This window comes from Synchiropus splendidus, chromosome 18 (assembly GCF_027744825.2).
Source record: "Synchiropus splendidus isolate RoL2022-P1 chromosome 18, RoL_Sspl_1.0, whole genome shotgun sequence".
NCBI lineage: Eukaryota > Metazoa > Chordata > Actinopteri > Syngnathiformes > Callionymidae > Synchiropus > Synchiropus splendidus.
In genome coordinates, this window is record NC_071351.1 from 664,881 (window position 1) to 687,538 (window position 22,658).

Below are 22,658 nucleotides of genomic sequence, written 5' to 3' on the forward strand. Positions count from 1 at the left end.
GTATACACTGGAATACTCCGCTTACACGAGTATTCCAGTGTATCCCTTTGACACGCAAACGGAAGTGTCATGCTTCAGATCCAGCATTCCTACCACACACTGGTCGAACCCTCACCCTTACCATAACCACATGGAAGTCCAGAAAACCCGATTCCTGCCAAAGTTCAAGCGAAGAGCATACGCTTAAAATGCGTATGTCTGGATAAAAACCACACAGTTTCGTCTCGCATACATTGGATTTTTTACATTTAGTCTGAAACTTGATGGTTTATCTGTCTTGGCACCGAGTCCAATGCTGTCTCAGAACATGACAGCGCCACCCCTTGTCTCGGAGGTTCTCTTTGGCTGAGAAGAAAAAGGGTTTCATGCAGGTGGTCACAACAGGGCTTCATTCTCTGGTCTATTCTGTGCATGAGGTCAGGCCTGCAGGCACTTCTGGTGAATTGCTGATGACTGTGCATGAGGAGAAAATGTCATCACGAAACTGCGCGTCATGACGCACTCCACAGGGGGCGCTGAGTGCACGGTAGACTAACCACCAGTAGTGAGGGGCAACATTTCCACTGCACAGACGAATCGGAAATATCCAGCAGTGGTAAGCTCGCTTGTCCTCGGATGAAGGATGCCAACAAAAGCGCTGTGCTCTGATCGCAGCTTTATTGGGCTCCGACACCTTTACGAGTCTCCTAATACATTACAAAGTCTGAGTGGAAGCGCCGCTCATCACGGACACTGAGCGGCTGCCAGGTTCTGCGGAGCTGCACCACAACTTTGGTCTGTGGGAGGAACAGAGAGGCCTCTTGTTGAGGTGTGTTTGATGAGGATCAGCACCTCCAAGTCTGCAAGTGTTTCAGAGAGAAACTTGGGTTGTTCAGACACGTGAAGCAGACACTACACAAGTGTTCGGTTGCGTTGCTGATGTTGAATTTACGACTGAGAGAAGGAGTCTCTAATAAAAGCTGGATGTGACTGTGTGAGCCAGAAGCTTTTAGCTAATGAACACTGGTCTGCTATGCTGGAGCTCCTCGGACCCTTGTAGCGCTGCAAGTTCCCCATGCTCTGCTGGATGTTATTTAGGGAAGCATCTCAGGTCGCAAGTCACCATGTCCACCTCATGAGATTGTGTCCAACACACTGGCTGTCTGAGTGGATGAGAGACTGAAACCCAGCCACTGGTTAGACGGTGGTGGATCTGTATAATGCTTAACTCTCAGGTCAGAAGCATGAAAAAAAGATATGCGGTCCAGAGATCAGGAATGTTTCAGGCATTATGTGACCTTCAAAGAGGACAGGCAAACTTGAGTTCTTCCTTTTGACTGCCAAAACTCAACTTTCTGATGTTGGAGCGATGCATCTGGAACTGGTCCCAGAGTTACTGGACCTTCAGAGCGCCTCCTGCGACCCCACGTTTGTTGGTGTGGGAGGTCCAAGTCCTTCCCTCCGCAGACTTCTGCTTTAGCTACAGTGACTTTACAAGTGTGCGCTCGGACGCTAGTGACCTACTTTCATCAGACTTCTAGAGTAAACAAAGATGGCGGCTGTTGCGTGATGCCACACAGCAGACTCCTCCAGCAAGTTCCTCCACTGCTACTTCATTGATATGACCAACTCAACCGAGAGGGTTGCTGGCAAGCTCATTGGGACAGTCAAGTAAAGCTCACACAACATCATCTGATGGCCCACGTCTGCACATGTGACTGTCTTCCATCCATCCCTGGGTCAGACATCTCCCCACCCACCTTCACTTTGAGTATCTGACAGATGCCAGAGCTCGTGACTTTCAGATCAGAACTGTCAGCACTCCCTGAACAAACAACCTTGATCTGAGACAAGACTTACTCTAGCAGCTGTTGCATTTAACATTCATCCACAGCCCAGCGCCTGCGATTGTTGCTCAAAGGCTCAGGCAGTGACACACCTGAGGTGATTCAACACAACAACCTGGGCGCAGGAGACTTTTGTTGTCGTCATCTTCATCATCACCATCATCATTGTACTCTTCTATCTCTGTATACAACAAATGGCGCGACAAGGAGCTCACGTTTGGTACCTGATCCAGGACTAGACTCAACTCCATGCTGATATCTTGCTCTCAATCCTCGGCCCAGAGTATCTGTGGAGCAACGCACCGGATGTTATTAACGACACGACGAGGAGCCGCTCGTAAATGTTTCTTTTCTGGGTCAGTGAGTCGACGGTAATGGACAGTTGAACCGCCGTCACATTCTCAGAGCAGAGTCGTGAGTCCATCCTCTGTGCTTAGGCTACTCTGCGTCCCTCTGCTACGGCTGTTTTGACAGTGGAAAACGCAGGGTCTGGACTTGTGGTTAGCAGCAGAGACACCACTGTCATGAGACCACAGGAGCGTCCTGTGTGTGTTGTGGAGGCTGCACTGGTGCCAGAGGTCCACTCACATGATCACTTCCTCAAAAAGTAAAAATGAAGCTCCGACTTTTACTAATGTTCTCCTGGTGTCTCTGACTGAGCCACATGAAGTCCCTGGCTAGCTGGGATGCAGCTGCGATGATGGTGGTTGCTCTCTTCATCATCACGAGATCTAACCTCATCAATGGCTGGTCACTGCTTTATTCCATCACGGTTTACATCAAGTTTAATTTCTTGGCGTGATGTGATGTCACAGTTCCATCTTCTCAGCCACTCACATGTGAAAATTCTCTTTCTCACCCGAACAGGAACTAAAACACTCGACTGGAGGCATTCACCAGACTGATGCCGACATTACATGACATAGACGGAAACTTGGTGGAGCGTGTCACATGACGTCACTTCTCATTTAAAAGAAGAAAGAAAACAAAACACACACGCACACACTCAAAGTCTTATGTTTTCTGGGGACATTTCATTTCACTTGCCATAATGCTTTCCCCAGTCTCTCCCCCGAGGCCTCACCATCCAAAACACATGGCTAACCTTAACCAGGACCCTGAACCAAACTGAAACCCACTTATAATGAGCCAGTTATTTTGAAGTTTTAATCTTCAAAATGAGACTTAAACCTCATGGGAACCGACAAAGGGGTCCCATAAATAGCTAAAGGTCCACACAAGTATCGTTATACTAGTACACACACATTTCCTGTAGTGTGTGTGTGTGTGTGTGTGTGTGTGTGTGTGTGTGTGTGTGTGTGTGTGTGTGTGTGTGTGTGTGTGTGTGTGTGTGGCCATACTACTGTGTTCCAAGTCTTGACAAGCTTCCTTCTTGTGTTTTGTGAGGACATTTTGGCCTGCCCTCACAAGGTTTAGCGGGTTAACACATCAAAATAACTGGGTGGTGAGGTTGTGTGTGAGAGAGAGAAAGTGTGTCGGCCGGTCGAATTCTTCATTAACGCAGAGAATGTCAGTCTCAGGTGAGAGCTCGCTCTCTTCCGGGTCCAGATCCTCGGACCCCACGCTGGCGAACACGAGTGGATTATTCGACCGTCAGGGAAAACACTGGGTGAATCAGAACATTCTTTAACCGAGATGGAAACAAGTGCTTACACTCAAATGTCGTTTTCTGTTGTGCGGTTGTGTCGAACAATCGTGATGAAACGACGCTTTATTTTTACTTACAAATTTAATTTATTTACCTGCGATTTTGACGTCATGCAGCACATACACACGCGCGCGCGCGCGCAGCAGAAATGATAATAACTATTTTCTTTAACGTCGAAACAACGAATGAGTGTGACAGAAGCAGTTCAACAGAGACCCAGTCCGCCGGTCCGATGCAGACTGGCTCTAAAATAAACGAACGCCGTCGCGGACGCTCTGCATATAGAACATCGGTGAGAGTTACCCGCGGGTGACGTCTAAATCCGTTTACAGGAGGGGTCCAACACGGCGAAAGCAGCCGCAGAAATGAGCCGATGGACGAAGTCGAACGAAACTGAAATGCTATCGAGCAGCTCGATTGACTGAAATACGAAAGTTCATCTCGCGCCCCGATCTAGTTGTTTAGAATTAGACGAACGCAAATTCCGTTTTTCGTTTGAAAGCACGGGATTCTTTTGAAATTGGTTATTAAAAAGAAATCCTGGGGACACACACAGTATGACAGTGAACTTGGACGTCGTCGTGCTCCGGCCTCCAGCTTGTTCTGGCGTCGCGTAATTGAAGAGCAGGATGGAAAAGGAAGTTATTAATAAATAAATCAATTGGATGTGGATGACTTGTTGTCGCAGCTGGTGTGTTCCTGTCCTGTTTGGACCCGCCTCAGGAGGTTCGAGTCCACCAGAAAACATCATTTCCGTTGGATTTCATGAAGACAGTGGGCCTCAGAGCTCCCGCGGGTCCGGACAACCTCCGTCTGTCCACTTCTTGTTTACTCTAGTTTTAAAAGGTTGACGTATGACGTCACCTCCGCGGACAGTTTTTTTTTTTCATGAAAACGCATCGAATGTTTGTGGAGCAGAAACGCGGAGTCGAACACACACTGTCATTTTTCATACTTCGAGTCAGGTCGCCAGTGAGTGCTCTAAATGAGCGATGACGACACACGGCTGATCACGTCTTCAGGCCGATGTCTATTTTGACCAAACTAACGGTTTCGCAACGGGAGCGCTGTTGGAATTAACCGACAGTAACAGACACACTTGGGACAGACGAGCTGACCCTCGCGCGCGCCCGTCACACTCCTCAGCTCGGACTGACTCGGCGCGCCACGAGATGATTGACGATGCGTCTTTGTGGAGGCCCTGGCCGCCGAGCTAACTTGAACTTGGACTTCATTCTGCAGCCTCGGGCCGACAAAACCCCCCGCCGCTGCTTGTGACCGTCTTAAGTCTGTGACTCCGTGAACTCGTCCCTGATCAGCCTCCATAACGGCTCGATGTGAGGAATCAATCCGCCTTCGTTTTCCCTTCAGCACACACACACAGGCTTGGTGCACCGTGTTTGTGAGCACCTCTCGTTACCATAAGCCTTTCCTCGCCGCCGAAACCTCACCATCCAAAACACATGGCTACCCTAACCCAGGAGTCTGAACAAAACTGACACCCAATTTAGTACGGCATGGTAACACACACGCGCGTTTGTCTCTCGCTCTCTCTCACACACACACACACACGGAGGATTGTCTTCCTATCTTAGTGAGGACCGTCATTGACCATAACCCTTTCCCCAGCCTCTCACCCGAAACCTAACCATTTAACAAATACACTTAACCTTTACATTTCACCAAACTAAAACCCAATTATAATAACCAAGCTATATTGTTAGTTAACCCTCAGAAGGAGACTTGACAAAGTGAGGCCCGGCCAAAATGTCTGCACCTCATGTCTGCATCTCATAGAGATAGAAGTACAAGAACACACACACAAGCACACAGTTTATCAAAGTCTCTTCATGACCGATAGACTTTCTCCACAAACTGAACAGAATGTCATGGCAAACAGACAGGGAGAGTTGTGAGTTTGGATTATTTCTGAGCAAGAAACTCCGTCATCGGTGCTGCTGTCATGTTGCTGATCGCTTTGAATGCAGGAAACCAATGACTATGTTGCTGTGTATCACTCAGTGGTGCTCTCAACCAGGTCTCCTGGCTAATGCGGCTAACAGCTAACTTAGCTTAACATGAAGAACATCCACTCCAAGATCTCATGTTTGTGCACTTGAGCAGCAGTCAACCAGACCAACTGGCCTGCAGCACAGGGAGAGGACGGTGGCGAGCAGGAGACACCTCAACCCTCACAACACCCCAGCAGTGAAGTGAGACGCCCACTTCTCAACATAAATATTTTCCTGATGAATCCAAGTTCATGGAGTGACAAGCGTCACCACTGCAACTGTGGGAGAACCTGCTCGGTGTGTTGCTTACCAGGACAGCTGGAACAGTGCATGCTGCGGCCTGCCTCGGGCCGTCCACCTTCTCACTGGTCTCTCCTTCACACAGGTGTTGACCAGAACGCATGGTCGTCCTCAACAAGAGCAACGGGTCCGAATGAGAGGACAGGTAAAAGATCAACTCTCAAGAGCCGTCGGACAAGAATGCGGTCGAGACTGAGATGAGGTGTGTCAGAGCCCCAACGTCTGTGCCTAGGAGAACTAGTGAGCAAATGAGACTTGAATGAATTCGACATCACCGCTGGTCGCCGTGTGGCCACAAAGAGAGGGGTTCAGGAGCAGTTAAATGTAAAGACGCCACAGACACAAAGGGAAACAGGTATATTGACAAGGGAGCCACAGCACTGGAAAAATAAGACAGAAGTCACTCAGGACTGCGTGGGAAACGAAAGGGAAAACTACCTTTCAATCTGCTTTTGTCAGTCTGATGAGTGAGGTGAGGACAAAGCTGATGGAAATGCGTGTGTGAAGGAGAAAAAAAAAACAAAATGCGTGTTTCACTGGCAAACACTATACGCCAAGTTAATGAACCATGTGACCGTCATCCCTGGTGACCTTGAATGTTGGCTACTTCTCCTGACGTGAGTCAAAACTGTGGTGACCACTGTAGGGCAACAGAAACATGATGTTCTCTAAAGACTGAAGGGGGACAACGGCACACACTCAAACACACGTTTGCAGCTCTATCCTTGTGAGAACCTCTTATTGCCATAACCCTTTCCTGAGCCTCTCCCGCTAAACCTGTAAATTCAATACACATGGCTCATCTTAACCAGAAACTGAAACCCAGTTATAATGAACTACTTATAACTTATGTTCTAACCCTCTAAACCTTGTGAGAACAGGCCAAAATGTTCTCACAAGTATGGCAAAACAAAAAAAAAAGGTCCCCTCACACACATTTGTTTTGCTTTTTTTGTGACTCATTGACGTAATGCTTAGCTCAGCCTTTCACCCTTTACTTAACCATCCTAAACACATGGCTAACCTAAACCAGTACTCTGAACCAAACTTGCATACAATTGTAAAAAACTACTTTTACTGACCTAGAACCGATCACGTGATTATGAGTTAGCTTGTGTTGCGATGTTGTTGATCAACTGCACAATAAAAAGAAAAAGCCTGCCTAACCAATGAAACACACACCACAGCAGTGGCGCCTGCAGCCTGAAGACGCCACTGAGCAGTGCCACAGTGGGTGAATGTGAAAAACGCCAAATCACAATAACTGGTCAGTCAGTCAGTGTGCTGGACATCATCAACAATATTGTCATCAACGTTTCTCAAACGTCCATCTTAACGACCGCAGCTCAGGTAAACAACAACCTCAACGCCAGACTGAAGCAGATACAACCACGCTCACAGTGAAAACCAACTCAATGAGAACGTAGAGAACTCACACGTGAAGCAAAAAGACAGGTCAGGTAAGTGCGAGTGAAGACGTATTAGAGGAATGAATGAGGTCAGTTTCAAAATACAAGTCAGTCACAATCATTATTTCGAACGTGAGTCTGAACGATACAGATGCAAAGAGCGAGACTCCAGTGACGTCATAAAGTTGAGCGACATTTCAAAAGAAAATTATTAGCATTAGTAGTATTCATCAACATAGTGTTATTTATAGCAATAGTGTTTTGCAGCAATTTTGTGTGGGCTTGTGTGTTGACGACACAACAAGATGTTTCGGAACATCACAAACGCTGGGCAACACGTCACAGTGCACTGGAACACCACACAGGACAGTCACGAGATGTGTCCAGAGGTGCATATCGACGCGTCAGCCCTGTCTTGGTTTAACTGGGGGGCAAATCCTGACTCGGACGAACAGTTGAAGTCACACCGCGGGAGAACTTGCACCAAGTGCAAACGTCATTCTCATGTCAAAGAACTATACAGAGCAAAAGGTCGCCTATCAGAGAAGCAACAGAGTGCCGTCCGACTTGTCAGAATGTTCCAAAATCAATCGGAAGCAGCGCGTGATAGCGGGAGCGAGGACGGTACACGCAACATCGCCGGTCGGATTATCGGAAACACCTAATCCGAGTTTGTGGGAAAATACCAGAAATGATTGTGGTGATCGCTATTCGAGTGATTTGAGCATAGATTTGGTCTCAGGTGTTTGGGCCTCTAGTTTGAAGCAGGCGTGCGGGGGGGGGGACAGCAGTCTCTAGAGTGTGAAGTTCATTCTTGTCCGTCTAGACTCGGATTACGACCCTGTCTGTCTGCCTGTCTCTCTCTACCTTGACCTTGGACTTCCGTGGAGCTTCCGGTGAGACGTCGTGCAGGCTGCAGACAAAAGACGCATCATGTCGTCCTGGATCCACATCCTGCCGCGCACTCCAGGGCCTCAATCTGGACCGAGTGACATGTGTCAGCTCTCCTCAGGGCTCGTCTTGGAGACGGACGGTGGCGTGTGTGACTGATGCAACACTGGCGCAGCCTCGCTGACGCTTCTGCGGACACAACCAACGACTCTTTAGAATCAGAGAAAAATGCATCATCAATTTTAATTTAGAGTTCGGTAGGACATTCATAAAATCGATACATTACGTATTTAAAAAACCGTCACAACATTTCAGAGCAACTGTTCGATTCTCGCAGTTGGTATGAATTTATCTCCACGGAAACACAATTTTCTAATGATTTGAAGACCCTTTCTAAGTCTGATAAAATTTACGACACTTTTCATCACTTAGACCGAAATAAAACTTCATAAACTGGAAAAAAAATAAAATAAACGACGTCATAGTATTATTACGTTTATTTGCAGCAACAAAACAAACGCTCTTTTCACGCGTAAGAAACTCGAAACAAAAAATGGAGAGGAACATCTGATTATATTATCACCAAAAACGCAAATCACGTTCTCAAACATACACACACAGTTCCAATAATTTAAAATTTAAATTAGAATTAAACTTCGAAAATCCTTCCTCTTATCGCAAGTCTTGTCTATTCACAAAGTATTAGCAACAAATAAATAACCACAGCACTATGCTCCAGACTATTAGTGCGAATAATAATAATAATAATAATAATAATAATAATAATAATAATAATAATAATAATAGCTTTCGTCGTTTGGCTCTTCAGGTCCTCTCGGGTCCACGGGAACGAAAAACTCAATTTAGGATTTGGTTGAAGAGAATTGTCAGTAAAGATGTGAACTTGCAAACCGCGCTGAAGACAGACGCGTCAACATGAAGTTTCTGTCTTTCAAGATACAACAAACGAGCAGATTGACTTCATTTGCGCCCTTGAATGCATCTGGAAGGCTTCCACCCACGAATACCCATCTGTGTACAGTGTATTTAAGTTCAAGTTTTCTTTTGCTCGTTTTCATTTTTACGTCCAAGCGAGGCTCGAGCGTCTTCAGAAACCACCTTTTTCCGTCGAGTTCCAGCTGATGTCTTGTCTTGCTATTCGTTGGCTTTTCTATTTTACAACAATTCGGCCTGTGTGTGTTTAGGACTAAAGAGGCAAACTAGTTACTTTCTGACAAGTAAAAAAATAAATAAAATCAAATAAAAAGTGCGAATTATAGTGATTCTGTTAGAATGACGCCATTTGTCCCACGACAGTGACTCAGATTTAAGTACGTAGAGAAGACATGAGCCGTGAGGGAAGATTCTGTCAACTAGTTTTAGTTGAAGTGAAAGTTAGCACTGGTTTGGTTGTGACGCGTGTTGAACGTTTGTGGTCGTTGAGATTTAGAGCGAGGACAAAATTATTATAAATTATATTATTATTATTATAAAAAATAATAATGATGGTCTGAATAAAGTACAGACGAAGGCTCTTCTTTTTGAACGTTCATAAGAGAGAAACGCTTGTACGAATGAAAACGCGAAATACAAAGTTACACTGTTACGTTTTTTAAAAACAAATATTGGACTCAATTACTTAGGATAGATTTATTTTTCTCGACAACAGAACCGAGCTGATGGACCTGAAAGACAGTCGGCCAACTCAGAGCAGCCCCCCTTCCCCCCTCAAATACCCCTTTAAGGGTCCGGGTCTGCGCGCCGCGGACCAATCAGCGCTCTGGGACTCAAGCAGCGGACCCGGCGTCGCGGCTGAGGCGTGGGCTCTTTAAAGGGCGGGACCAGCCGAACTCGCAGGCTTCATCTCATGGGACTCGTTATCAGGTCACGTGCCACGCTCTTAATGAAGTGGACACAGTGGGGCCGCGCAGTGCGCATGCGCCGAGTGTAAAATGTAGTTGGAAATGAGGTGTCCGTCCTGGAGTAGTCGACTTTTAAAAAGCTCCGGCAGCTCCTGATATGACGACTTCGCTGGTGCTGCACCCGCGCTGGCCGGACGCGCTCATGTACGTTTACGAAAAGAGCTCCAATGACAACAGCCCAAACAAGAGCCAGACCATGGACGGACTGAGCGCCAACTGCCCGGCGAGCCACTGCAGGGAGCTGATGTCGCACCCAGCGCTGGGCCGACACTCCGGCACCATCGCGACCCACCAGAGCTCCGTCTACTCGGATATCTCCCCGGGCGACGGCGGACGTCAATGCCCGGCGCCCCAGACCTCGTCCAGCGCGTCCCTCGGCTACGGGTACCCGTTCGGGAATCCGTACTACGGCTGCAGACTGTCCCACTCGCACAACCTGCAGCAGAAGCCGTGCTCGTACCACCCCGCGGAGAAGTACGCCGAACCCAGCGGCGCGCTGACCGGCGAGGAACTGACCACCCGGGCCAAGGAGTTCGCCTTCTACCCGAGCTTCGCCAGCTCCTACCAGGCGGTCCCGGGATACCTGGACGTGTCTGTGGTGCCAGGGATCAGCGCGCACCCGGAGCCGCGACACGACGCTCTCATCCCCATGGAAGGGTACCAGCACTGGGCTCTGTCCAATGGCTGGGACGGACAGGTGTACTGCTCCAAGGACCAGAGCCAGTCCCATCTGTGGAAGTCACCTTTCCCAGGTAAACCGGTCAGTCCCGCGCGCGTCTGCCTGTGTGTGTGTGTGTGGGTGCACGGTCACCCCGGTCCTAGAACCGGATGTTGGACCACTCTAATGGATTGCGACGCAAAAGCATTCAGTAATGCTCTGGACGGCACCGCAGCAACGGTTCCGGTATCTTTAGAACCGCGGTTTCGCAGCCTTGTCACGTGATGAAGACGCTATTGCAACAGGACCAGAACCGCTGGCGCCCCCACCCCTCCCAGTAAGACAATATGCGATGCCTACTGTGTTCCGACTGGGCTCATAAATCAGGCTGCGTCCGGATCACGTCGACACGAATTGTTCTGATCCACTTCCGACTCACGAACAGACTGACACTCGATCGCAAGAGTGAACTGGACCAGAGGTGTGTGTGTGTGCGCGCGTTGCCATCTTGACAAATGTGGACATAGTGAATTGAAAGCAGCCACGCAGGCACGAACACGATAGCCCGCATGGGTCCTGTGCGTGTGACTGTAAACAAACACACACGAATTAAAGTGTGACTTTATGTTGGAATTGTTTTGATTTGGAAACAACAAAGAAATGTGTGTGTGTGTGCTCAGGCGCCAATGCTAGCGCCTGATGAGTGCTGAAAAAGTGTTAATATTTAATTTAAAAAAATCAAGTAAAAAAAATACGCCATCCTTCACAGATGACGATATCACGTGACACTACTTAAAGTAAGATGACTTTCAAGTCAAGTTAAATATTGACCAGATGACGTAAATATGAAGTTCGAGTTGCGACCAGGCGCAGAAACGTTTGAATAACAAATTTTGTTATTATTACTAAAACCCAGAAACTCAAGGGCGCGTGCGCATTTACACGTCGACTTCATAATTTTAAAATGGCTTTACATCCCGCACAAATGCTGCGCGGGAAACAACAGACTTGTGACTTCTGAAATAGTTATGTTAAAGTGGAAACTAGATTTACTCTGTTGGTTCTTCCAAATAAAGACTCTCGCTATCATGACCTCCGTCATTTATTACAGTTACGATTGTGTTCGAATTGTGATGATTTCCGTGTGTCACACACACACACACTGAAAATAGTTTAGACATCAAATTAACTAAGGAATATTTCAGTTAAAATGATGTGATTGGTTTTGAGTGTTGTAACTGAATTGCTATTCGTTCACGTGGGAAAGAAACATTTGACATCTTGCTTTAACCGCACAATTATATGAACACACACATATTTGAAGCCTCACACTTGGAATGATTATTATAATTTACATCGACGGACACACACGTCCTGTCATGTCTGGAGCTGGCTGCTTTTCTCTGACGTGTAAATACTTGAATAAACGTGATTCAAGTATTTACACAAGGGCAAAAGTATGATTTTAAGTTTCACTTCATCAAAGATGTAAGTATGCGTGTGTGTGTGTGTGTGTGTGTGTGTGTTTGCAGCCTCAGGACAGAAACGTTAATTGTTCCTCCGCAGACAAAGCATCTCTTTATCGAGCAGATAATTGAACATTGCTGGCCTTTACTTTAATTAGGATCTTTAAATCTGGGACTTGCAGGAGAAATGAGTGGCGCGCACACACACACACACACACACACACACACACGTGCGCGCGCTAACAATGTGTTCTGGTTCCACAGACGTGGTTCCTCTGCAGCCGGAAGTCAGCAGCTACCGCCGCGGCCGCAAGAAGCGCGTCCCGTACACGAAGGTGCAACTGAAGGAGCTGGAGAAGGAGTACGCGGCCAGCAAGTTCATCACCAAAGACAAGAGGCGGAGAATCTCGGCGGCCACGAACCTGTCCGAGCGCCAGGTCACCATCTGGTTCCAGAACCGGCGGGTGAAGGAGAAGAAGTTCGTCAGTAAATCCAAGAACAGTCACATGCACGCCACCTGATGCCGCGTGAATATCTCGACTCTTCATGACATGAGTTGACATCCTCTAGTGAAGATCTCCGTTTTATTTTTCTACCATCGACTCCAGTTCCGTTCGGAGAATCTCCAGAGGCCGTGAACACATCAGAGAATGGCGTCACGTTTGTTTTATACGACTGTACATATATAAATATATAATATTTAAAATGTATTTGTTGATATGTATCTCCCTTCCGAACCTTATATCGGACCGAAGACATTTCTGATGGAACCCTTGCTGCCACGAGGGTCGTGGCGTCATCGCATGTTGAACTTGAAAGACTTTTCCATTTTCAACAAAAATCGTGCGTGCGGGGAGAGAAGACTTGGTTCCTATGTGTAGTGCAATCAACCACCCTTATTTAAGTCGTGTTCGACGGACACGTCCTCACTTCTTCGTTGGTGTCGCTTCGGATCAGCTCGGTTCTGGTGCGGTCGTGATCTGTGTTGTGTTGTCGAGCTGTGTTTCATAAATAAATGATGATGAAATGATCAGTCATCTCACTTCCCCTCTGCTCAGACTGGCTCCTCGTCATCATCATCATCATCATCATCTTCCTCATTGGACTGCTGCAGCTCCTCTAACACAACTTTCTTCAGAGAGCTTTTCCGCTGTTGTTCATGAACTGCAGTGAAACGTCACGCTGTTTCTTCAGTGCGAACCCCAAGAACGAAACTCTGGGGAGCAGTGCAGTTGTTTGGGCAACTAAGCGGCGGTGGCGTCCGGAGTCAAACTACACTGGACCCGTTTTCATTCGTCATTGCGAATTCTAATGATTTGTAAGTGAGAAGAAAAGCTCTGCAAAATATTTTGGCATAAAACGGAGTGCGATGGTTTGAAAACCCAGACACGCAGAGCCAAAAACACGGGCCTAGTACACCACGCAGGCGCTCACAGCAGCCGCAGCAGCCGCCGTACTGGCAGTAGTAGTAGAGTCCAACGCAACGTCAATGTCGGAACCGTTTGATTGTCCATCCTGCGGTGTTTATCGATCCTTTTTGATACGCTCCTCAGTGAAGGCCGGGGTGGCGATGTGCGCGTGTGTGTGCGTGTGTGTGAGGGAGAGACAGAGGTCGTCTTTAATTACAGGTGAACCTGTGCAGGTGCTCCACGGGTTAGTGTGTGTAACTGTCCGACCTGTAAGTCATCTGGGACCAAACAAGAGGGGTTCCGTGTCATCGCCGCCTGCAAACTGCTGCGAACTGCTCATAGCGCGACAGAAACGGCGCGCTTTCAATGCGCTAATGATGAAACCAAGACACTCGTCCGCCCATCACTGCGCATACAACAATCGCAAGGAACCACAGCGAGGCACCGCAGAGCCAGCTGGAACACAACTAGCCACAGCTACACTGGGCACTGGAACTGCTGGCAAACACTCACTATCGCTGCTACTTGCCACAAGTACTACCACTAGCAATGTTACATACTGTATCATGCAAAGAAATGTGATCCAATAGTGACTCACGCTTCAGCACTTCAGTTTCATCGTTTGCGTTTTCATACGCAGTGTGAACATCGTTTCATCACACTACAAAGAGATCAAAGAGCAGAACGATTCTAATTATGTCTCACAATTCGACGGCGGTGAAGATTCGCGGGTGAACACACGAAGACGACTTTAATGTTTTAATGCAGACACACACACGCGGGGGCGCGCCCCGGTCTCCCTCCTTCAACCCAACCATCGAAAACAAATGACTACATTTAACCTTTCCTATGGAACAAAACAAATCCCCATGATAATATTTTGAAGTTTTCAACCCTCAAAATGAAGCTTGAGAAATTCAGGACCAAAGTGTCCTCACTTTGCAAACATGTTGAATTTGTGATGTTTAGTGTCGTGTTCGTAGTTGTTTTATGAGCTTCGATGGTTTGTTTTTACCGGTCTTCATTTGTCATTTTGACACACTTGTACGGTTGTTCGACTGTTTTTATTGAAGCCGTTTGCTTCTCTTCCGAGTGTTTTAATCGAATATCCCGAACCGTCTATTTCTGAAATAACGTCATCCATCAAATTTGAAGATTGAAAGTTGAACTCAGCCGGAAGTTGTTGCTCTGCACGTCTGCAGCCTTGACCGTGACTATGTCGTCACTTTGACCTTGACATCACAATGTCAATCATAAACTTCGAAAGAGGCGGGGAATGTAGGGGGATGGGGGGACATGAAAGTTGGGGGGGGGGAGAGGTTGGAGGGGCAGAGGGGGGTGTTTGTGGGCAAACAAGGTGTTGTTCCAGCGTCTAGACAGTCCGGACTTAATGACGCCATAAATTCATAAAAGAAGGGAAGAGGAGATCCTCTCACGGGCCGACATGTGGACTCTGTTTTGGTCTCTTACTTCTGTATCTGGACGGCTTCAACATGAGGTGTGTGTTCTTCACCAGGTAGAAGCGCGGGCGGCCCACAAGACTCTCACACGGACCGCGCTCACGCGGAGAGCACGTCACGTCGCTGCAGGTAAGAAAGAGCGTGGCACCGGAACTAGTTTATTTACTCACTCATTTACTCTAACTTGGTACTGCGCTCATGTTCTTGCTCGGACTGTCGATTTACTTGGTCTACGAAAAGAGAGTTAGTTGAATTCACGGAGCTGTTGAACAGAAGGAGGGAGTAGTGGAAATGACCGGTTTAATATCACTGTTATTATGACGACGACGACGACGACTACCACAACTGCTACTACTACTAATAATAATAATAATAACAATACTACGGATAATAACAATAATAATAGGGATAGTTTGTAGTTTGCAGGCGTTGATGAATGTTTGTAAAGCCAAGACATCATGAAGTTGATTCTATTTATTTATTAACGGGTGGACTAACTGTATTTCAATATTTGATCACAACGTTCGTAAAACAAATCCGTAAGGGCTTTCTGTGTGGATTTATCAAACTATTTGCCCTACTTGTGAGTGTGTGTGTGTGTGTGTGTGTGTGTGTGTGTGTGTGTGTGTGTGTGTGTGTGTGTGTGTGTGTGTGTGTGTGCGTGTGTGTCCACACTTCTCTGAGAAGGCGTCTGATAACCTCTGGTGGTGACCAGTGGAAACTAACAGGAAGTTTCTGCATCTCCGCTTTCCTCATGAATGTCATATGTATTTACCTAAACAGAATATTCTATTGAGTTTAGTTTCAATGTTGATCTTATCGGGTTATTATTTTGTACTCAGTGGACTATTTACGATTTATTTCTTGTGTTTGACCACAACAAACGTCTCGCCCAGATGATCGTCATTGTTTTAAATATAATTATCATACCTCCTGGGACTCGGTGTTAAACATCACACGTGGTCCTAAACTCGCCGCACTCAGCAAGAGTGATCATGAACGTCTGATGGAAAACAAAACTGAACAATTTATTTAATCTATATTTTAGTCCTCCTTCTACCCCCACGACTGTTCCTGCTATTGTTATTATTATTAAAGTGGCAAGAAGGGCTTGATTTCAGATTAACTTGATGAACAAAAATATTTTGTCATCGCTGCTGTAATTATATTTGTAATTCATTATATTTGGAATAGTGGCGTTCATGACCAGTATTATTGCTATTATTTACCTTCACTTCCTTGAAGACTGCACCAAGTTCCTAAAGTCTAACCGCCGAGTCTCCGTTACCAACAATTCGTTTTATCATACCATTATTCACTGATTCAATCGTTAATTACGCGGCTTACCTTCACTGGTCAGAAACAAGTCGATAAAAATGAATATGGTCATTTTCATTATTGCTGTGTTTTGCTACGCGATTTTCGACGGCAACAGCGGCAACCCTCGTGTGACTTAGTGAGGCCACAGTATAGCACAGTTTCATCGTCTGAACCCAAATAAGTTAATATAAACGAACAGCACGCGCTCACATGTCTAATGACGGTGCATTCGTTTTCAAAGGGTTTTCTGGTCAGCTCCAGGCGTGACGGACAATTTGACTGAAAACGGTCTTGAATTCAAATGTAAAAATACGGTCATCAATACATGCAAAAAGGAATGCGTCGCGTGTCGTCAGAATTAAATAATACTTCCTCAGGGTTCGGGGTTAATTGGGCTCTATCAATCTATCTATTTATCTCTCTGTCGAGCTGTGTGTGTGTGTGTTCTTCTATCTTTGCGAGAACCTGGATGAGTTTTTAATCAACAGGGTGAGGACATTTTTGCAAAGTGTGTGTGTGTGTGTGTGTGTGTGTGTGTGTGTGTGTGTGTGTGTGTGTGTGTGTGTGTGTGTGTGTGTGTGTGTGTTGTATTATTGCCGCCACCAACGTGTGAAAGGCTCTTTGTCCAGCTGTCTGGTCCGGACTGGCTGGTCACTTCAGTGGTCAGACTCTGGACTAGACAGTGACCTTGACGGTCCGCAGCTCTCGTCTGCGCATGTCACGTCGAGATTAAAAGAAAAGGAGCAGCCGTTTTCTTTTGGTGACGTCATCTGGAGTGCGGTGCGAGCAAGACAAAACGGATGTGAACACCGAAATGGACCGGAAAATGCCAAATACTATGTAAGAGGTAAATACGGACGACAATGACGCGCGCACGCGCACGCGAGGAAACCGTCACCAAACTGGATGGTTCAACGGCGTCTCCGGTTCACCCGATGTTGGTCCCGTCTATTTAGAGGCGGACTCGGGCTGTTCCGAGTCCCGGGGCCGCGCGGAGGTTTTGGGTTTTACCAGAGCTCAGATTTCAGCTGCGCGTGTGTTTGTGAGAGACTTCTGATCGATCGAGTGATTTGACGACTGCGCATACGGAGTCATTCATACAAATCAATATTTTTGCAAATATTTTTGAACAAACCTGTTTGCAAACCTCACTATGTGACAGCCTCTGACCCTTAACTTAACCATTCCAATCAAATGGCTACCCTTAACGCTGAGCCAAACTGAAAGCCCATTATCATGAACTACTGAGGTTTTAACCCTCTAAACCCTGGAAGGACAAGCCAAAATGTCCTCACAAGAAGGAGGCTCGTCAAGACGTGGTACCCACAAGTGGCAAAACATGGCCACACACACACACACACACACACACACACACACACACACACACACACACACACACACACACACACACACACACACACACACACCCGATCACCTTTACTGATGACTTTGGAGATTTGAGAGAAGTCACGTGGTATCGTCGCTGAGTCAAGTTCAACATCGAATAAGTTTGGCTGCACGTGAGAGACCGCAGCGGTGCTACTAAGTCCGTTTAGGAGGACACATGAATTCCAAATTATTTGTGTAGTGATCGTTTAAAGACCATTACAGTCAGAGAGAGGTCAAGATAGACGGACAACCGTCAAGTGAAAAGTCAACTCATGTCATGAAAAAAACGGAACTATGGAGAAGACGACGGTAAGAGACGCATTATATATATATATATATATATATATATATATAAATATATCTAGTAGATATCTGGAATGAATTATCTAGCAAAGAAAAACAGGGAAATAACTGCTGTGAATATGTTCCATATTTTAGATGACTGAAAGTTGCCTCCACTGCTTTGTTAACAGACTGCCAAGCCTCGGCCTACGTAATGAGCTTCATGATGAAGTCACCTGTCATCATATTACCACAAAAACTATCTCGGTGGACCACATCATTAAAATCGTGTGCAGAGCAGTTATCGAAGCCAAATTTGGCTATTTTGTAGAATCTAAAATATCAAATATGTTGAGAGTAATAATCACCGCGCAACTCCAAGTGTGTACATTCATAGCTCTGATGCCTTCAGAATCTGCATTGTAACTAGTCATGAGAACCAAAGCGACGGTGTGTGTGTGGTGTGAGATGAGTGGATACAACACTGTTATATTTGTCTCGCATTCAGTCATGAACGTAACGCGCGCCCACGTGAATTTCAATTTAGTGGAACCACACCAGGTTCTGCCCGGATATCAGCCCAGTCCCGCCACTTCTCTGGGCTACGAAAATCGTGTCACAGGTCGGTCCGTGACGAGGATGTGTAGCCTGCCGGTGCGCTAGTCCTCCTCGAGTCACCTTGGACCACCGACCTGTCGATTTCACCGGCTGACCCCGTTACTGTAAATATGCGAGTAGGAGCGCATCATCTTTTCCTCCAACGAGCTCGTAAACACTTTATAAGACTCTCATTCTCCCATAATCTGGACCTGCTTTCTCCTTCAAGAATAAATAGTTTACACAGGAAACTTTTGTCAGCCAGTAAAGGGCTCCAACAAGCCCGTAATACGAGGCACAGGACCGGTCCGGATTCTTCTGAACTCTGTGGATTCTCTCCATTTTTCATAAAAAGCCTTATGGTATTTTTAAAACGCTTATAAACCTGTGTAATACCGAAGTGTATGTTTTGTTTTGTCGGACCGAGTGGGTGGTACCGAGTGCGCGCAGGTCGGCCCCGGTCACGTGGTCCGCGGGCGGCCAATCAGACGCCGCTCCCGCTTTAACTACGTTAAATGTCAGATAGCAATAAAGTAGAAGCTGCTGGTCGGGCCCGCGGAAATGGGCGAACATAATCTCCTTAATCCCGGGTTTGTGGGACCTCTGGTGAACATCCACACTGGAGACACCTTCTACTTCCCCAATTTCCGAGCCTCCGGGGGACAACTGGCGGGGCTTCCGTCTCTCTCCTACCCGAGGAGGGACAATGTCTGCTCCCTCCCGTGGAACCCGTCCGAGCCGTGCAACGGATACACGCAGTCGTATTTCGGCGGCTCTGTGTCCTTCAACCGGTCCTGCGACATCTCCCGACCGGAGGAACAGAAGTGCTACTACAGCAGGGAGACCTGCTCAGGTGGACCCAAGCGGGAGGACGGCCGGACGAGGGACATGCCGTCGCTGACCTCCGACCACGGGATGCACAGTAGCGTTGGGACCGCCGGTCTCTTCGCCAAATACGACTACGGAACCGAGCAGCTGTCGCAAGACCCGCCGTCCTGCCAGTCAATGGAGTCCGACTCCAGTTCGTCTCTGCTCAGTGAAGCAAAACCTTCATCCAGCGACGCCCCGACTCTGGCGTCGCCGGGGGGCCACGGAGGAACCATGTCCGCGGGCGGAGGTGGGTCACGTCTCTGTCTCGCTCCACACACTCTCTCGTTCGCTGCACGCAGGATTGGTAGACAGTCTTCTGGGTTTTCCCAGATGGGGATCAGACTGCAGGGAGACCTGCAAGGCGCGTTCACGCCGCTAGGGGGCCGTCCCAAAACACCCTGAATGCCATGTGCCGTCGGACACACGCGCTGTGGTCCAGTACGATCCGCGATGCTCTGCTCCCCTCACCTCTCAGTGGAACCGGAAGCAACTCGAGTCTGAGACCCTGCGACAGTCTGAGCTGAGAAGAGGACCACGCAGGACAGAGATTCACGCCTGCCTGCAGCCTGCCAGCCCTCCATCCCACACACACACATACACACACACACACAAGTCTGAAACACGAAAACTATTCATATTATCACTGGCACAAAACTGAAGCATGAGAACGTCAGTGTGCCAAAACATGTCTGTCTGTGTGTGTGTGCGCGCGCGTGTGTGAGCATAGACGTACAAATGAATTATCGGGGGAAATGTATAACAAAATATAACACGAGATGAAACACTTCATGATGCAGCCAAAATAAATATACAATGTTTTCCGAATTACAATGCATGATAATACAGCGTACACTAACATTTATTTATGGACGTAAGGATGAAAATTTGAATTAATACATGAAGCCAGTACATTCGTGTTTACTCTTTCACCCGTCCATTAATCACCCGGAGCTGTGCAGCTCAGTCTGACGTCAGTCAAAAGCGATCATTAACAACCACCAATTCACAGGTTGGTTTTTTTTTTTTAATTCGTCAAATGTCACCGTCACTAGGGGAGAAAAATATGATTACATATAAGATGGGCTGCCTCATCTTCGAGTCAAAAAGCGTGGTGACGTGGTGAGTAAATAAACAATAAATAAATATTATTACTTTTATTATTACTTAAACAATTATTACTACACAATTTAAATGGATTCATTTATTTTTGAGTCAATCTTTTGCGTCTGAACTTTTGTTAGACAAACAGTGACGGCACCTTAAAATGCTCTTTCACAATTCGCAGCTGGATTGAACTGTTTTCATTAGTCTGACTGCTTGGTGCTGCAGACGCCTTGGAGTAAATTATTATTGTTATTATTTTTAGTAGTATTATGATTATTATTATATCTATATTTTTCTCAAAATGTTATGCGGGACATTCAATAAGACACGCGCGCGCGCGCACACACACAACTATTATCGGAACTGCGCATGTAGATACACACAAAACCGTGACGGCCCGACACAAAACGAACGATTTACGCGTCGTTATTTTAATTTCAATTGACTGCAACTGCTTCATTTGAAACACGCGCGCACACACAAGCATTTGGTCTATCTGGCACTGACAGTCGCAACGTTTGTTTTAATGTGACGTGCAAATACGCTAATAAATACCGACATTAATAACGCACATATGCGCATGGGCAGAGGCGACGTGAAGAGTATATTCACACGTGTAAACTTGGATGTGACCGTGGTGTTGTGGTGACTGACCTCCCCCTCTGTCCCCCAGGCGCCCCCTGGTTCCCGGTCCACACTCGGACCCGGAAGAAACGCAAGCCATACTCGAAGTTGCAGCTGGCGGAGTTGGAGGGAGAATTCATGCTGAACGAGTTCATCACCAGACAGCGAAGGAGGGAGCTGTCGGACCGACTCCACCTGAGCGACCAGCAGGTGAAGATCTGGTTCCAGAACCGGCGCATGAAGAAGAAGAGACTCATGCTGCGGGAGCAGGCGCTGGCCTACTTCTAGCTCGGAAGGCCCTCAGATTGGATTCGGAACCCTACACGAGTGCATGCCACGTCGCTCCGTCACGTGACAGAATTTAATTGGAGAGATAATACACTCACATTTGTTTTGTAATTCGCGAAAGAAACGCACAATCACCGAGTCCACGTCTTCATCCTAACACGTCCTCTGGACCACAATGACGTGTCACCTGCTCTTCAACAAGAATTCAGACCCAAGTTACATGTGAGCGAGTGAATGAGCGAGTGATCGAGCGAGCGTCATAGTTCTCCGTGAAAAGACGGGAGCGTTTTTGTTCGTCACGGTATTCACCAAAACACTTTCACCTTCCTCTACATTAGATGCACACAAAATGCAAAAATGTTTGGCGTAACTGGTGCGAACGTACGAGCGAGCGCTGTGGCGGATGACGCCGCGGCTCCTTCACGCAGACTTCGGTGCTCAGACAATAAACGCGTAGAACAAATATATTTAGATGTTTTTCGGGGGTGTCAATTGGTCACGTGTGTACGTGTTTGCGCATGCGTGAAGCGACATCTGATGTTATTGTTTACGTTTTCACTCAGAGAAAGAATGTATCATTTTGTGTCTGTGTTAGCTTCGCGTGTTCTCGTCCCTCATGGCTCTGATCCGGGATCGGTGTCCGGTGGTTCTGGTACATTCCCCTGGGCTCGTGTGTTCCCCGACATGTGGGCTAGAATTCTCAACCTTCCACGATGGAGACGAGAACGAGAGTGAAGCTGCTGTCGTCCGTATTGGTGTCCGTCTGTCCCCAGCCCTCCTCTCCTCCCTCCCTCCATCCTTCTGCTTGTTGTCCCGCGTCATTGTCTTGTAAAGTGATATAATCTGAATGTATAAGCTCTTATTAAACAGTATTGGAACGTGTCTTTGTCTTCAAGGCTCTGCTGTCATGGGTCGGTCCTCCTTTTTAATGTATGTTTAACGTTCATCCAATAACAAAAAAAACATTCACAAATAAAAGTACGCATTTGTTTACTAATATTAGCCGGGAAATAACCTTTTTTTCCGTCCATCAATTCAAGTGTGTGTCTGTGTGTGTGTGTGTGACTGCAGGGCTCGTTAGAGCACTCATTCTCGCGCACGCACGCGCGCACACACACACACACACACACACACACACACACACACACACACACACACACAC

At 47.1% G+C, this 22,658-nt stretch overlaps 3 protein-coding genes across 5 annotated transcripts in view; 2 read left to right on the forward strand and 1 right to left on the reverse strand.

The window, feature by feature from the left end:
- The window catches only part of csad (cysteine sulfinic acid decarboxylase), a 44,437-nt gene that overhangs the window by 21,436 nt on the left and 343 nt on the right, over nt 1-22,658 (reverse strand). For all 3 annotated transcript variants that reach the window (XM_053850489.1, XM_053850484.1, XM_053850482.1), the window contains exon 2: nt 8,084-8,296. The gene's annotated coding sequence lies outside the window, so the exon portion shown is untranslated. The remainder of the gene's footprint in view (nt 1-8,083; nt 8,297-22,658) is intronic.
- Nucleotides 10,066-13,146, forward strand: hoxc13a (homeobox C13a). Its single transcript, XM_053850492.1, has 2 exons — nt 10,066-10,781; nt 12,418-13,146. The coding sequence occupies exons 1-2, from the start codon at nt 10,127-10,129 to the stop codon at nt 12,672-12,674; spliced, it is 912 nt and encodes a 303-aa protein (XP_053706467.1). The 5' UTR covers nt 10,066-10,126; the 3' UTR covers nt 12,675-13,146.
- hoxc12a (homeobox C12a) lies at nt 15,158-22,378 on the forward strand. The gene is made up of 2 exons (XM_053850493.1): nt 15,158-19,727; nt 21,258-22,378. Exons 1-2 carry the CDS (start codon nt 19,172-19,174, stop codon nt 21,494-21,496), a joined length of 795 nt encoding a protein of 264 aa, XP_053706468.1. The 5' UTR covers nt 15,158-19,171; the 3' UTR covers nt 21,497-22,378.